This window comes from Prionailurus bengalensis, chromosome B4 (genome assembly GCF_016509475.1).
Source record: "Prionailurus bengalensis isolate Pbe53 chromosome B4, Fcat_Pben_1.1_paternal_pri, whole genome shotgun sequence".
In the NCBI taxonomy this organism is placed as follows: domain Eukaryota; kingdom Metazoa; phylum Chordata; class Mammalia; order Carnivora; family Felidae; genus Prionailurus; species Prionailurus bengalensis.
This window is the reverse complement of record NC_057358.1, coordinates 131448539-131464404: the sequence shown is the minus strand read 5'-3', so window position 1 is coordinate 131464404 and position 15866 is coordinate 131448539. Positions and strand designations below refer to the sequence as shown.

At 58.3% G+C, this 15866-nt stretch overlaps 2 protein-coding genes across 3 annotated transcripts; one reads left to right on the top strand and one right to left on the bottom strand.

Annotated features, from left to right (window-relative positions):
• Positions 1 to 982: 982 nt before the first annotated feature.
• On the top strand, positions 983 to 6915 carry LGALS2 (galectin 2). The gene is made up of 4 exons (XM_043562511.1): positions 983 to 1076; positions 5025 to 5107; positions 6253 to 6409; positions 6590 to 6915. The coding sequence occupies exons 1-4, from the start codon at positions 1071 to 1073 to the stop codon at positions 6734 to 6736; spliced, it is 393 nt and encodes a 130-aa protein (XP_043418446.1). The 5' UTR covers positions 983 to 1070; the 3' UTR covers positions 6737 to 6915.
• A 477-nt stretch (positions 6916 to 7392) lies between these two features.
• On the bottom strand, positions 7393 to 15413 carry CDC42EP1 (CDC42 effector protein 1). Of its 2 annotated transcripts, none has more exons than XM_043562510.1 (3): positions 15256 to 15413; positions 9964 to 10693; positions 7393 to 8654 (listed from the first exon to the last, which is right to left on the bottom strand). In XM_043562510.1, the coding sequence occupies exons 2-3, from the start codon at positions 10424 to 10426 to the stop codon at positions 8014 to 8016; spliced, it is 1104 nt and encodes a 367-aa protein (XP_043418445.1). In that variant the 5' UTR covers positions 10427 to 10693; positions 15256 to 15413; the 3' UTR covers positions 7393 to 8013. The 2 variants fall into 2 exon arrangements, with proteins under 2 accessions (XP_043418445.1, XP_043418444.1); XM_043562509.1 differs by lacking the exon at positions 15256 to 15413 and adding an exon at positions 10769 to 11075.
• Between the last annotated feature and the right edge of the window lie 453 nt (positions 15414 to 15866).

Sequence of the window (15866 nt, the reverse complement as noted above, 5' to 3'; positions counted from 1 at the left end):
CTTTTTTAAAAAAATTTTTAATTATTGTTATTATTTTAAAATTTATTTTATTTATTACTTATTATTATTTATTTATTTATTTTTAAGATTTTATTTTTTTAAAAGCTTTGAGCTTTTTTAAATTTTGAATTATTATTGTTATTTTAAAATTTATTTTATTTATTACTTATTATTATTTAATTAATTTATTTATTTTTAAGATTTTTCTTTTTTAACGTTTATTTATTAAAAAAATTTTTTTTCCAACGTTTATTTATTTTGGGGACAGAGAGAGACAGAGCATGAACGGGGGAGGAGCAGAGAGAGAGGGAGACACAGAACCGGAAGCAGGCTCCAGGCTCTGAGCCATCAGCCCAGAGCGCGATGCGGGGCTCGAACTCACGGACCGTGAGATCGTGACCTGAGCTGAAGTCAGACGCTTAACCGCCTGAGCCACCCAGGCACCCCCAAATTTTATTTTTTTAAAAGCTTTGAGCTTTTGTAAAATTTTTAAATATTATCATTTTAAAATTTATTTTATTTAGTTATTATTTTATTTTATTTATTTATTTATTTTTAAGATTTTATTTTTTTTAAAGCTTCGAGCTTTTAAAAAAATTTTTAATTATTGTTATTTTAACATTTATTTTATTTATTACTTATTATTTTATTTATTTATTTGTTTGTTTGTTTGTTTTTAAGATTTTATTTTTTTAAAAAGCTTCGAGCTTTTCGCACAGCAAGTCTCCCTGTTCGAGGATGAGGAAGTGGGGCTCAGGACCTTGGGTGGCTTGCCAAGCTCACCTGCTGGGTGTGCTGGCTTCCGATGCCCGGCTGGGCGCTGGTCCTGTGCTGGGCCGGGCACGGGGCAGGTGGCTCCGGGCTGGGCTGGGTGTGCCCGGATGAGGAGCCTCTCATCCGTCCTGGGAGATGTGAGGGGGACAGACACCCGGGCAGGAGGGACCAAAGTCCTCATGTACGGCCTTGGGGGAGTTAATGTGTAATATTCTAGAATATAAACTGGGCTGTGAGGCGTGATCTTGAGTCCAGACCTCCAGGAGTCACCGGGAGCCGCACCGGGAGCTGCCACCATGTCGGTGAGGATGCCGGCTTGCCCACTGCCCACCTCCTCCGTTTCCCACATCTGTGCTTCAGTGGGGCAGCGGGTGGGGGGCGGGGGGAGCGCAGCTGGAGGAAAGCCACTGCCCCTCTCCGGGCCTCGGTTTCCCTGTCCGTAGACTGACCAAGTCGGACAGACGGCGTCCACAGCCCTCTAGGGTAGATGTTCTCCGCTCCCTCCACCACCACCCTGCAGGGGGAGCTGAAACCTACCTCTTCCCCTCTCTAGACTCCGTTTCTCATCCGTAATAATAACTGCCAACATCTACTGGGCTTTAACTTTTTTTTTTTTTAAACGTTTATTTGTTTTTGGGAGACAGAGAATGAACAGGGGAGGGCCAGAGAGAGAGGGAGACACAGAATCTGAAGGAAGCTCCAGGCTCTGAACTGTCAGCACAAAGCCCGACACGGGGCTTGAACTCACGGACCGTGAGATCATGACCGGAGCCGAAGTCGGATGCTTACCCGACCGAGCCACCCAGGCGCCCCTACTGCGCTTTATAAAGATGAAGAAACCGAGGCTCAGAGGTTAAACCACCCAACATTACGACCTGTACGTTGCAGGCGTTTGAGTGGATCCTCTTCGCAATCTTTGATTCCAAACCTGGTGCTATCATAGCTTGCTGTGTGGCTTCAGATAAGTCACTCTCCCTCTCTGAGCCTCAATCTCCCGCATTTGTGGAATTGGATCACAATTCTTCTGAGAATTAGACGGTGTCTTGTTTTCCGGTGGCTGCTGTAACAATATTCCCTTACAGTTTTGGGGGGTGGAGGCCTGAAATCAAGTGGTTGGCAGGGCATGCTTGCTCTGAAGCCTCCAGGGGAGGATTCTCTCTTGTCTCTTCCAGCTTCTGGTGGCTGCCGGGAGTCTGTGGCATTCCTTGGCTGTAGCTGCACGACCCCGATCTCTGCCTCTGTCTTCACATGGCCTCCGGGTCCACGTTTCCCTTTTCTTTTTCTTTTTTTTTTTGAGTGTATTTATTTTGAGAGAGCACGCGCGCACAAGCGGCTCTGCGCTGTCGGCTCAGGCCCCGATGAGGGGCCCGAACCCGCGAACTGTGAGATCATGACCGGAGCCGAAGTCAAGAGTTGGACGCTCAACGGACTGAGCCACCCAGGGGCCCCTCTCTTCCCTTTTCTTATAAGGACACCAGTCACATTGGATTGAAGGCCCACCCTAAACAAATCTTAAGTTGATTACGTCTGCAAAGACCCTGTTTCCAGATAGGTCGCGTCCGTAAGTTTCAGGTGGACGTGACTTTTCGGGAGACGCTGTTCAAGCCAGTCCCTGTAAGGTGCAGGATGTGACCGTGACTGGAGGGGTCAGAGCGGCGGGGATGATGCACTCCCCACCCCCTGCCTCCCAAGGGCAACTTTGTGGCCCAGAGACCTTCCCGTCTTTCCCCTTCTCTGGTCGTCCCATCCCTGCCCCCTGTTTCCTCCTTCTCCAGAGATCACCTAGTCCAAATGTCCTACATTAATGATGGGAGAACCGAGGCCCAGAAAGGGGGGCAGCTGGCCCCAGGTCACTCAGCCAACCAGGGGTAGGGTCGGGACTCGATCCCTGACCACCGACTCCTGCCCCACTCCCCAAACTGGCTTTGCCCCCCGTTGTCTGTCTCAGACTTTGCTGAGTGAGGACAGGGATCCCGGGTCTGCACGCTCCCACCGGCACCCTTCTCTGTCCAGAGGGACCTGTCCCTGGCCTTTCTGGTGCTCCCGTCCCGTAGCAACCCTCACCTCTATCCTTGGGGGCTTTGCTCCTTCTGTTTCAGCCAGGCAGCTCCCAGGAGGTGGTAAGGGAATGGGGGTGCTCTTCCCTACACGGGCCCCAGCCTGACTGGTCCAGGGTCCTGGGGGGGGGTGGGGGGGTGGGCAACTGGGGGGAGACGAGAAGACTCAGCCCCCTCACGATGTCTGGTTGTAGCCATGTATGCATCTCAGAGCGCCCATCTGTGACAGCTTGCTTTGCGGCAGGACATCTATGTTTCTGGTAACATGTAAACATCTTTGGGAGGGACCGGATAACCTTGTCTCTGAGCGGCAAACTTGTCTATCTGTGAGTCGCTGGAGGAGAATTTTAACCCAGCCTGTCTGGTTCTCAAGACGGCAATCCAGCTGTCACACCAAGCGTCCCTCGGACGGGTGAGGCTCTCCTGCCTCTAACCCCCGTTTTCTCAAGGGCGGGGAGATTTTTCCCACCAGGGGGCATTTGGCCACATCTGGGGACATTAGCGCTTGTCACAACTGGCGGGGAGGGTGCTACTGGCATCTGGTGGATACAGACTGCCAGTTCCACACCCTTGGATGCACGGGCCATCCCCACGACAAAGAGTCATCCCGCCTCACCAGTGTGGGGGCTGCTGGCTCCACTCTCCCGGGCGGCGCACAGCCTCTTTTCAGACCTGCCTTTTGAAATGTCCCGTCCCTGGGACAGCTGGGCAAGCCCGCCATGTGTGTGTGTGTGTGTGTGTGTGTGTGCACACTGGATCGCCTTCCCCCTTGGTAAAAAGAAGACAGCTGCCGGGGGGGGGGGGGGGGGGGAGCATTGACTATCCTCCCAAGGACGCTGCCCTTGGCTGTCAGCAAAGCGCCCCAGGCCTGTGAGTTTTAGGCGTGCGGGCTCCAGGAGAAAAACCAAAAATCTGTGAACAGAAATTGCACAACGTAAACGCGTTCTCCCACAAGAAGTTTGAGATCTTCGGTACCTGCTGTGTGTGTCCTCTCCCCCCTACCCCCACCCCCCACCACACGCCTTCCGAGCATGGATATGGCAAAAGGGACATTTTGTAAGTGTTGGGTAATGAGCTTGAAAATAGCTTCAAGGGGCGCCTGGGTGGCTCCGTCGGTTGGGTGTCTGACTCCCGCTCAGGTCGAGATCTCACGGTCTGTGGGTCTGAGCAAACCCACCCCGCCCCCCTCCCCGGGCTCTGCGCTGACAGCTCAGAGCCTGGAGCCTGCTTCGGGTTCTGTGTCTCCCTCTCTGTCTCTGTCTCTGTCTCTCTCAAAAATAAATAAATAAGCATTAAAAAAATAGCCATCCTCCCTTCCCATTAAAAAAAAAGAGAGAGAGACATAGCTTCAAGACCCTTCCTTTAACCACGGAGCAGCTGCGGGAAACTTGTGCTATACAGAAATCTAGGCGCTGTTAAGGTCCTATGGAAAAAGGAGTGAGTGAATCATAACAGCAAGTGATCATAATGGTATCCGTCCCTCGATTTGCCTGTAGTTCATGCCAGCCTCTATGTCTGGGGCTCTGCAAACGTGACCTTGCCCCTCCCAACGGCCTGAAGGTGGGTGCTATTAACCTCCGGGCCCCCGGCAGTGTCTGTCACAGAGGGGGCGGCTTAGCACTGGCTGTGAATGGATAAATCAAATGAGCCCATTTTATAGATGAGGAAAGTAAGGTCTGGAGAGGGACTTTGATAGGACACGTCAAGACATGTGACTTACAGAGCTTTATAGTTCCTGGTTTTGGATGGGCCAAGCCCTGCACGCCTCTGATACGATCACTTTCTGTTAGTATAATGGCTCCAAGGTTTTGCAGAAGCTGAACACATCCTCATTTGGGGGGTTCTGCTAAGGGTGCCTTCATCACCTGAACCTATTTGGGAACTGTAAGGTCAGCACGGACCACAGTACCCACTTCACAGATGGGCATACTGAGGATCCCCCAGCTGGGCCCCATGTGTCCACATTCAGCTGTTCTCATCAGGCTGGGTGGATGAGAGAGAAGCAAAGCAGGGAAGAGGGAGTTCTAGAAGGCTCTGACCAGCGCACTCTAGCTTTTTCCCTTCCCAGCTCAGTGCCCTCGAGGGTGCAGAGGGTGAACGAGACCTGAGGCCCCGTGAGAAGGTGCCGGTGAACGGGGGCCACCAGCAGAAGGGCTCTGGGCTTGTGCGTGACGTGCTTCTCCGTTGGCACAGGGAAATTTTGAGATGGTGAACATGGACATGAAGTTGGGCTCAACCCTGAAGATCAAGGGCAAGATCGCCAGTGACGCCGTTGGGTGAGCAAGGGGAGAGGCCGGGTGGGCCCGACCCGGGGAGGGGGGCTGTCCACAGGCCTGGAAGGTGGGGGCAGGCAGGGCAGCCTTGTGAGATGGTCACAGGGGAGAGCGACCTCAGGGGCCTTTTTTTTTTTTTTTTTTTTTTTAAATCTTTTGCTCGTGCTCACATCCCTGCCATGCCCCCGGCTGGCTCCCCTCCTGTTAGGGGCCTGCCTTCACCTCCGAGGCTAGGTTTGGGGACCCCCAGAATTTCACAACTCGTGCTATTTGCTCAACTCCGTGGCCCCCAAAGACACTGAAGCGGGTAGGTAGGGAAGCCCCTAGAGATCTGCCCAGCCCCCTGTGGGTCAGGTGTCTCTAGGGAAAGCACAATTCCCCGCCCCCCCCCCCCCAGCTGAATGGGCAGAGGCCAGCCTTTCACACACGTTACACCAGAGAGAGCCACCAGGGGGCGCCAAGTGGCCTCTTTTGTATCCTCTCCCTTAGAACTAGCCGCACTTCTAATTCCGTTGTTAACAGCTCGGCACTCGGGCTCTCCCGTGGGCAGAACACGGTTACAGAATTTCTTGGGACTGATCCGCAACCGCTTTTGGTTGAGGAGAGGCGGGCAGAGGCGTAGGGTAGGAGCCAAGAGGAAAATCACTCCTTTCTCCTACTTGGGTTCCCTAAGTATACGGTCATGGTCTGAGCCCTCCCAGTGAAGGCACTCTATTCATGACTCAGAATGTTCTACCTTGGCGGTCTGACCCAGGCTGTAGGGATCCTGCCAACAGGTCACACGGCCCCTGATTGAATACCTGGAATGACCAGGGAGCTCGCCACTTGAGGTTAGCCGTTCATGGCCAAACTCAGCGGATCTTCAGATCCCTAAGGACAATTCTCTCCCCCAAGGACAGGTCCCCCGAACTCCTGAGATTGTCACTGTCAGTCACCCTCCTGTCGAGAGCCTTAGTCCCTGTGCCAAATGGAATGACGCTCCAGTGCTGAGTCCGGGCAGGTTGTCGCCTCCTTTGTTTTAAGGCACAGGCCTCTGTTAACACTTTTCTTTTGTGATTTCTTCCAGCTTGTGGTCAACCAAGACCCCGCGACCCGAGCAGCTTTACCCAGGGCTGGCCCCTAATCCTTGTTACCCCCTTTCCCTGCAGATTTGCCCTTAATCTGGGCCAGGGGTCATCTAAAGTGGACCTGCATTTCAACCCACGCTTCCGTGAATCTGTCATCGTCTGTAACTCACTGGATGGCACCTGGGGGGAGGAGCAGAAGGATGGTCACATGTGCTTCGGCCCAGGGTCAGAGGTCAAGGTGAGGTCAGAGGGGAGAGGCGCCAGAGGAGGATGTCAAAGAGAGAGCCCAGGTTGGCGGGGGGGGGGGGGGCACCCTGGCCTAGACATGGGGTTTGGCACTGTTGAGGCCAACCCCGGGGCTGCCATGGCCCATTTTCCAGGGCCTCCGGCCTCCCTGACACCCTCCCTCCTGCCGCAGCTCACCGTGACCTTTGACAATGACGGATTCAAAGTGAAGTTGTCAGACGGGCACCAGTTGACCTTTCCCAACAGAATGGGCCACAGCCACCTGAGCTACCTGAGCATACAGGGTGGGTTGAGCATCACCTCCTTCAAGATCGACTGAGCGGAGAGCACCTCACCGGAGTCAAAGAGCCCACTGCGGATTCCCGATCCTGAGCTCCCGCTCCGTCACAGATCAGCGGCCGCTGAGTCCCGGCTCCTGATCAGCAGTTCCTGCCCCTGGGACCCTACTTCCCTCCCCTGAGGCTAGGACCAGACAAAAGAAGCCACTTTTACCTAGTCTTCCTGTGTCAGTGCTTGTGGTGATTTCCACAGTGCTCCCAGCAGCCTCATGCGACAGGGAAGGAAACTGAGGCATAAGGTCGGAGGGCTGCGAGGTGGGGGTTGGGACATGCTCCCAAACACCTCTAAGCACCCGCTGCAGCCTCTCGGTCCCCAGTTATCACCGGGACAAGTGATTCGTGATTACGGAGGGGGGATTACGGAGCAGGCCCCCCGTTCCAGGCACCTGGGCCAGGGGCTGTTCCAGGAACTGTAGATAAGGGCTTCCACCTGGGCCTCTTATCGCTGGAACATTCATTCCAGCCTGGTTACTCATTACCCCCTGCTTTGGCCCCTCCCCTCGCTGGGGGCCCTGGGGGTGTGGGTTGTGTGTGGGGGGGAGAGATTCTTTGGTTTTCCAAACCCGATACTGAAAGTATTTTAAGCAGGTGGAGCTGACTTTGTTCTCCCAAGTCCCCAAGCATCTTGCAGGACGCCTTTTATCAAAAAGCCTTTTTTAATCAGGACCCAGAAGCAGGTCTGGGGTGCACAGGAAGGTGGGATTCCTCCCCTGTGAGGTCGCACCTGACTTTTCTCTGGGGTTGGAATGTTGGGGAAGCAGCCTTAGCAAGGGCTGGGGCTCTGAGGGGTGCAGGAGGGACCCTGGTGGGGGCAGCTCTGGAATGAGCTGGGGCAGGACGTCCCTTAGGGAGAGGAGACAAAGGCCCTGTGTGGTATGCTCCCTGCCCCCCCCCCCCCCCCCCCCCCCCAGCAAGGACAGCTTTTCCAGCACAAAGGCTATACTGTGAGGTTGGGCTCTCCAGCCAGTGGGGTTGGCAGAGGGTGGGGGGTGAGCCTAAGGAACGGCCCTGGGTCCAGAGTGGCAAAGGGCTAGGTAATGCAGCCCAGCAGGGCCCACGGGAACACCCAGGTCCCAGAACAAGCCTGGTCTCCTCCGGCCTCCCTCCCATGTCTGTCCTGCAGAGGCGTGGAGGGGCTTGGGGGCAACTGGGTTCTCCCATCTATCGTGGGCAGGACCTAGCTATTCGGTGCTGGCTCTGCACTGTTCATGGGCAGTGCCCTGAGCCCTGGCAGGGTCCTGAGCCCACGGCCAGCTGGTCACACCTTGACTTCATCGTCCTCCTCAGCATCAGCAAACTCAAAGGTGTTTGCTTGCACCGTGCTGGGCACGGGGGCCCTGCTGCCCGCCTTGGGTGCCCCCCACTCTTCGTCCAGGCTCTCCCAAGAAGCCCGAGCCTGGGGCAGGACCCCCGCTAGCTCTCGCCGGGCATCGATCTCAGTATAGCGGTGGCTACCCTGGCCGCCCCCCCAGCCTGCTCCCCAGTACCTGCTAGGGGCCGTGTCAGCAGGTATACGGGGACACTCTCCCACCACACTGGCCCTCACCTCAGCCAGAGGGCTCAATCCAGCAGTCACCCCATTGGGGCAGTGTCCATGTGGTTGGGGGTTTGAGGCAGGGGCTGGGGGTCTTGCGGCAGGGGCTGGGGAACTTGAAGCAGGGGCTGGTGAACTTGAAGCAGGGGCTGGGGTCGTCTCAGCTGCAGAGGCTTCTGAAAGGCTCATGACCCCCAGCAGCTCGCTGAGGAGAGATGGCCCCAGGTCGAGGTCCAGGCGGAAGGACAGGAGGGAGTCAGAGCGGCGAAGCTCGGGCTCGGAGGGGAAGGCACTATCACGTTCTCGGTCACGAGGCTTTTCCGGGCGAGGCAGGCGGGAGATAGTGCAGAACCCGGAGTCCGGGCCTAGAAGAATGGGGAGAAGGGTCATAGCTGGGGTCCCTAGCCAGGAATCGGGGCGGGGAGGGCCAGGACCGACCCTAGCTTGCTGTGTGGCCTCTAACACGTCACTCTCTCATCTGGCCTCAGATTCTCCCATCTTTCCAATATAGCGAACCCTGAAGTTTCTCACGGGATCTTTCTATCAACCCAGAAGTTGAAAATGGACACAGTTCTCATTCCCTCTTTGCAGACGTAGAAAGGGAAGGCTCAGTCTGGGACAAGGGGAGAGGCTTGCCCAGGGTCAGAGGGTCTGAAGGGGGCAGAGGCAAGCCTGGAGCTCAAAACGTCCTGACTCGCAGTCCCAACTGATGGCCACAGTCCTCTTGCATGACAGTGGCCGATGGCTGCAGGTGAACCCATAGCACGTGGACGGGTTTGTGGGCACGGGGACAGAACTAGCAAGCTGGGGTCTGACTGCACAGAAATCACAGACTCAAAGGACAGGCGGATGCCCTGCCAAGGACCTCTGGTCCAGCCTCTGGCTCCAAAACTACCATGCCTGAGGCACAGTGTGGTCACTGTGGACCAGCCCTCAGCGGAGTTTTAAGCTGCGTTGCTGGGGGCGGAGCACCCGAGGAAGCCCCTGGCAGTGGGGCAAAGCCACAGGGCAGAGAACGGCCACCAGGTGGCAGCAGGGGCCCTGCTTCCCAAGGCGAGCTGTCCAGCGGAGCTAAGGTTGCACCTGCCAGTCCCCCACCACGGCCGGGAGGGCCCCCTGGCTTCTGTCCGCGTGAGTGGTTTTACCAAATTTGTCAGGTTCTGTCCAAATAACAAAAACACAGCAACAGCCGCGATGTCCTGTCGCTGAGTCTTAGCAATGACCCTAATGGACCCATTACACATACAGGCCAGGATTGAGCCTGCAGAGGTCAGCCGGCGTGCTGGAAACCGGGTACAACCAGGATTCGAATCCAGAGCCCAGACTCTCAGTCTCGCCACCATGTCATTCTGACACGAGGGGGCTGCTTCCGTGGAAGGGGACGGGCTGGTTCAGCCATGGGCCCGGACACAGGGAGGCGAGTTAGAGTCGGGGAGAGCTGGACCGCCCTCCCCTCCCCTCTCAACCTCAGCGCGCTTTGTGGAGTGAGCTGGTTTGCGACCCTTGTCCCTGCCCCACCCCCCCCAACCCCTTCCACGGTCTGGGGTTCGGGCCTGACCTCCACGGTGGGACCAAACTAACGCGGGGCAAAGAGCTCACTTGGTGGCTCGGCCGTCCCACCGAACACCCTGGGCCTCGGCACCTGACAAACGAGTGGCCAGCCCGGGCCCTCACCGTAACCGGAGTGGCCGTCTGTGGAGCTGGCAGGGTTGCGGTCGAAGGTGAGTTTGCCGACCACGAGGCTGTCGTAGGCGGCCTGGTTGAGCTGGGGCAGGGAGATGGCGTTCTTGATGATGGGGGACACCGCGGGCGGAGCAGGCGAGGGTGCGGGCGGGGAAGCCATCCGCCGGGGCGGTGCCCCTACCCTCCGCACCTGCTGTAGCTTCTTGGCCAGGAAGCTGCGGGGTGAGCGGTGGGTGCTCCCCGAGCTGCCACCGTGGTTGCTGAGGAAGGACGTGTCGCCGAAGACGTCCCCGCCGCGGCCCACGTGCATGGTGTGGCGGAAGTCGCCGAGTGGGGGGCTGATCATATCTGCCGTCAGCCGCCTCTTCCCCTGCGAGCCGGACACCCAGCCAACCGGCGAGAGCTTGCCCAGGCTCATGGCAGGGGCTCCTCCGGCCCCCTGGGGGCCTGGCATCAGCTCCCGCTCTTCACGGTGGATGGTCCGGGCCCCCCCCTCCCCGGGGCCGGGGCTCACGATCCACTTCTCAGATCCTTCCTTCCCAGAGGAAGGGGGGTGGACGGAGGCTGCTCCTGTGCGCTCCTGAGGTGCTGCCCCCTCGCCTGTCCCTGAGGCCTGGCTCCCGGCCCCGTGGAAACCGCTACGGATGCCTGTCCCAACACAGAGAAGGTACCAGATGCACCCTCAAGCGCCAGCTGCCCCTCTCTGCCCGGCGGTGGAGACCTGAAAGACAATGATGGTAGGCCCCGGTGGGGATCCTGGGTCACACAGCGAAAGGGAACAAGTGACTATACCCACCAACCCCGATGGGGGATACCGCCCACGTGCTGAGCGGGCGCGCAGACGACAGGCCGGACAATTCCGGGAGGAGGACGACGCTTAGGACCAGGCAAAGCAAACAATAGTGACACAGTAGGAATTGTGGCTGTTGCCTGTGAACAGGTATGGACCGGAGCGGGGCACGAAACAGTTCATCGGGCTGCCCGCTTGAGACGTCTCTCTGTAAAAAGCATGAATGGTCCTTCTACGGAGGCCGTTTATGAAGCACCTACTAAGTGCCAAGAAGTGACCTGTTACTCGTGTCATTCACACGACACCCTGGAGGGAGGCCCTATTTTATTTTGTATTCTTTTATTTTATTTTTTAAAGTTAACTTATTTTGAGAGCGAGCGAGCAGCGAGGAACAGAGAGAGAGAGAGAGAGAGAGAGAGAGAGAGAGGGAATCCCAAGCAGGCTCCATGCCATCAGTGCAGAGCCCGATGCGGGGATCAAACTCACAAACCGCGAGATCGTGACCGGAGCCGGCGTCGGGGGCGCTTAACCGACTGAGCTACCCAGCCGCCCCGGGAGGCACTATTTTAGGGAGGAGAAACTGAGGCACAGAGAAGTGAAGTGACTTGCTTGAGGCTACATAGTAAAAATGGTGAGGCAGAGCCCTCCCGACCCTGAGCCCTTGAGCCCCAAGCTACATTCTCTTCTGCGGGCACGTTGAGCAAATCACCTCCCTTCTCTGTGGGTGAAATTGTCTTTCACTCGGAGAGGCCAGGAGGGAGGAGGTGCCTTGCCACAGGCTTTGTGCACTGCTGTGTAAACAGCCTGTGCAGTGGTTCCTTAGAACCCTCCGCCTTCAAGGTGCTTCCTGGAAAAAGGATCCTGTGGTCAAAAGTGGCTTTTTCCAGCTGCCTACTGCATGCCTGAGCAGATTCAAGGCTCTGAGAAGGCCCGCAGGAAAGACCTTTACCATAATTTTTCAAATTGACGTAGGAGCCTTGTTGTCAGGGAACAAGTTTTGGAAAGAGCTCAGCAGGTGCCAAAAGCGATTCCTTCCCCACTCCGTCCCCTCCTGATCTCCCCCACCTCCTCCCCAGCCCCAACCTTCTCTAAGCTTCTTCTGGTCTGACCCCATCCCTTCTAGCATCATAGAAAGTGCAGTCTGGAGGACACCTATGAGCCTACGGTCTGACCTCTGGTTTTCCTGTGGCCCACAGAGGGTCCAAGTTTGCTCCAGGTCCCAGCAAGAGAGCTAGTTGAGACTTGAACTCAGAGCCTCTGACTCATGGCCCTTTGATCGGCTCCTGGAGCCCCGTCTTGTCTCCCTAGATTGGCAACACATTCTGAAGGTGGGGCGGCTGTCTGGATTTTCCTGCCTTCCCCCCTCCCAGCACCCAGCCTGGGCTCCGCACCGGCCAGGTGCCAAATCAACAGGGGTTCAATCACAGGGGATCTTAGTGATGACCTTCATACCAAAGGATCACCCTTTGCCACCTTCCCAGTGAGGGTAGGTGGGGGATTCAAAGGCCTCGCAGGGTGACCTTGAGCAAGTCACTTACCTCCACAGGTGTGGGGCCTCAGCTGATAAAAGCTGATAAGACCTAGATGTGTGCCTCAACTTTTTTTTTTCCGCTTGTTTTTAAATACCGCTGCCACCTCCAACATACAAAATCTCAATACTGCCCTTTGAATGTTATTTGAAATTCAAAATCGGTTAAATAACAAGATAAAAAACAAAGAAAGCAATAAAACAAAGCTAGCTTTGTTCTCGGACTGCATTCTCGTCCCTTCCCACCATCTGATCCACCCCCCAGCCCTAACTCCTCCCCCTTGGGGGGGGGGGTGTCTGAATCATCCCTTTCCCTGGCACCCCCAGCACCAAGAAGTCCTCGTGGAATGTTTGCTGAAGTTAGGAAGCACTCTGCAGTTGGCCACCCATTACATGATGTCATCCGACTCCAAAGGCCCCGCTGTTGAGGTCATGAGGGTGAGCCCATTTTTACAAGCAGAGCCGAGGTTCCGAGGGAAGGGACTTGGCCAAGGTCACCTGGCAGGTGCATGGCATGGGCCAGGTTTCCTAGCTCTGCAGAGACGACGGATGAATCTCTGGGCGGGAAAGGAACGGGCCGGGGGTGGGGGCGTCACTCCGAATGCCACGTGAGGGGTCACTGTGTCTGCTATGTGGCTACACCCACCTCTCTCCCAGCGTCCACCTTGAAGGAGCCACTCTCCTCTCCACCGAGAGGACTCTGGCCCCCACCTAATCCCCACGGCCACCTTAACTCTCGAGACCAGCTTCTGCTCCAATCTTGCGACGCGCCCACCTCCCCAGTGCCCCTGGGCACCTCTGAAAGGTCTCTCCTTACCTCTCCACCTTGCCCTGCGACAGAGAGACACTGCCGGGTGGTGGGGCCAAGGACAGGGCAGTGCTACTGGGGACCCGTTTTCCCACGTGGGGAACAATAACAGCATCGAAATCTGTTTTTTTCCCAAAGGAGCGGGAAGAGCGGAAGGTGCTGTAATGAAACCCCCAGGTCCCGGAGTCAGGCGGCCCCGGTTCAAATCCAACATATGAACAGGAGCATCTCTGACTCTGGGCGTCCTTGGTGGGAGCTATTTGGCACCTGACACTGACTTCAGGGTATCGCTGGCAATCGGGTGTGTCCCATCTGGCCCTGGAGGAAGAAGGGCTCCAGGCGTCCTGGTGCAAAGCCTCCCTCCCCTTACCAACCCAGCATTACTGCCTGTTGATGCTCATGACGCCCATTTGACAGGTGAAAACGATGAGGCGTAGAAAAGGGGACCGACTTGCCCCGAGTCACAGAGCAAGGAAAAAAAAAAAAAAGTGGTGTGGCTGGCAGCCTCCCCAGGATTCTGTCACCATCACTAGTAAATGCCAGGGGAGGGATGGGACCACAGCGGCGGGGCGAGGGGCGGGGGAACAGCTGTGGCGGGAGGCAATGCCCAGCTGCCGAGCTCCAGAAGGGCAGGCCTGGGAAGCAGGAGACTGAGCTGTGCGGATTCGGTGCCCGTGACCAGGCAAGAGTGGTCACCAAGCGGCCTGGGTGTCCTAGCAGTCCTCATATTTACCCTACAGAAGACAGTCAGGCGGGGGCACTTGGTAAGAGGTTACTCAATGGTGATAATGACGCAAGGACAGGGTTTGAGGCCGAGGGCAGGGACCACGCGTTAGGAGAGGCCAACAGGGGCCGCTGTGGAGGCACCTGTGGTTCAGAGGAGGCTGGGGGCTGTCTGACATGGGGGGGGCAGAGGCTGGGGCGGCTGCACCCCTGCGCTCACCTGGGGGTCACCCGCAGGTACTGGTGCCTGCCGGCTCACCACCTGTCATCCAGGAGGCCACTCACACGCACACAGCCCCTTCCCCACCCGTGTCCAGCTGGTTAACATCCCAGACCGCTGGACAGCGTGACGGTGCCTGGATGAGGGCTGCTATGGCCCTGGAATAAAACGTCAAGTCCCTGGGGCCTCTCATACCCCTGGAAGGCACACCCCATCCATCCCCCAACCCGGTCAAGGTGGAGACATGAGCAAAGTGAGGCCAGGAAGGGGCAGCAAGCGGTTTGCAGGGGCAGCGCGGACCGTGGGACAGGACTCTGAGGGGTTAGATGGGAGCACCGGGGGCCATGGGGGAGGAAGAGGAAAGCAGGTTAGAGCCCAAGCCCTCCACTCGGTGAGGCGGGCGGGCCGTGGCCCAAGTGCACAGGCCTGGGTTCCAGCCCCCCCAACGCGTTTGCTGCGGCCTCGGGGGGTAGTCCCGCCGCCTCTCTAGGCCTCAGTTTCCCGGGCTAGCAAATGGGCTTCAAGCTGGGCGGACCTTGCGTGGTCGAGGCAAGAACAGAACAATGTCGACGCCGGTCGAGATTGGAAGTCCGGGAAAGACTTTGGCCAGAAAACGTTCCCTCCGGGAGGCAAGGAGTTCGGATGGGGAGGGTCGCTCCACGGGGGGAGGGGAGAAGGGACAGCCGGCTGTCGTGGCCCGAGGGGAACCGGACGGGATGACCTCATCCCTGCTCGGCCTGGAATGCGGCGGTTGGGGAGGGGGCAGGGTGCCTGGTCCATCTCCCCTGCGGTCCCTCCCGCCCCCCACTTCCCGCTCTCCGCGCCGGCCTCGCCAAGGGGCCCGACATTCCGGCACTTTCGCCCCCTCCCCGTTCCTTCCCTTCCTTTCCCAGGGCAGGAAGGAGCGTAGACGGCCCTCCGCGCGCCCCCTCCTCCCGCAGCCGGCTTTACCGCTCGCCCGCTCCAGTGCTCTGCGCCCCTCCGCTCGCCCGGGACCTTGCAAAACCACCCCCGAACTCGGAGGGTCCCCGCGCCCTGCGCGACGGGCCTTCCTGTTGGCACCCGGGGCGCCTTGGGCAGGCTGGCCTCCTCCCTCCCTCCCTCCCCCCCACTCCCCGCCCCGGTCCCCGGGAGCCTAAGAGGGTGCCGGGTCCCCCCCCCCCCCACCGTCCCGCCGGCGTCCACGCCCACCCGGGGGAGGGGGGCGCTGTTACCTTCGCTCCGCGAGCCCCGGGGGCCCGGGGCCGGGGGCCGAGGGGCGGGCGCGTCGGCCCGGGCGGCGGCGGCGGCGCGTCCCGGCGCGCAGCCCGGGCGAGTGGCTGGGCCGGTCTGCGCCGCCCTGGCCGCGGGCTCCGCGGGCTGGCTCCGGGGGCGGGGGCGGGGTGTGGGCGCGCTCCCTCCCCGCGCCTCGCCCCTCCCGCCTGCGGGCGGGGCCGGGCCCCCTCCGGGGCACCGATCGGGCCGCCCCGAGTGGCGGCGGGAGCTGGAGGGGGGCGGCGGGGGCGCCGGGCTGGCGGGGCGGGGAGCCGCGGAACGTGCGGGGAAGCCCCGGCGAGGCGACTCGGGTCGTGTGCGGCCACCCCTCCCCCACCGGCGCCCCGCGTGGCCTTGGGGCTCCGGGACCTGACAACTCAGGCTCCTGCGCTCTCCAGCCGCTCCCTGTGGGAGTTTGGGAGAACCTAGAAGCCCGCCGGGGGCCTTGAATGCCGGAAAGACTCGCCTGGACCCTGAGCTCTCCACGCTGGGATGCCCGCTGTCTTTCTCCCGGTCCACCTGGCTCTCAATCCTCTACAGGCCACAGGGGTGTCGGGGGCGCAGACCACAG

Bases quoted from the DNA above. Each gene is read 5' to 3' on its own strand.
- CDC42EP1 (XM_043562510.1), bottom strand. From the start codon at position 10,426: ATGCCAGGCCCCCAGGGGGCCGGAGGAGCCCCTGCCATGAGCCTGGGC. The intron at 8,655-9,963 runs GTGAGGGCCCGG...CCATTCTTCTAG, and splicing joins AGACGGCCACTCCGGTTACG to GCCCGGACTCCGGGTTCTGC.
- LGALS2 (XM_043562511.1), top strand. The intron at 5,108-6,252 runs GTGAGCAAGGGG...CTTTCCCTGCAG, and splicing joins ATCGCCAGTGACGCCGTTGG to ATTTGCCCTTAATCTGGGCC. The intron at 6,410-6,589 runs GTGAGGTCAGAG...CTCCTGCCGCAG, and splicing joins GCCCAGGGTCAGAGGTCAAG to CTCACCGTGACCTTTGACAA.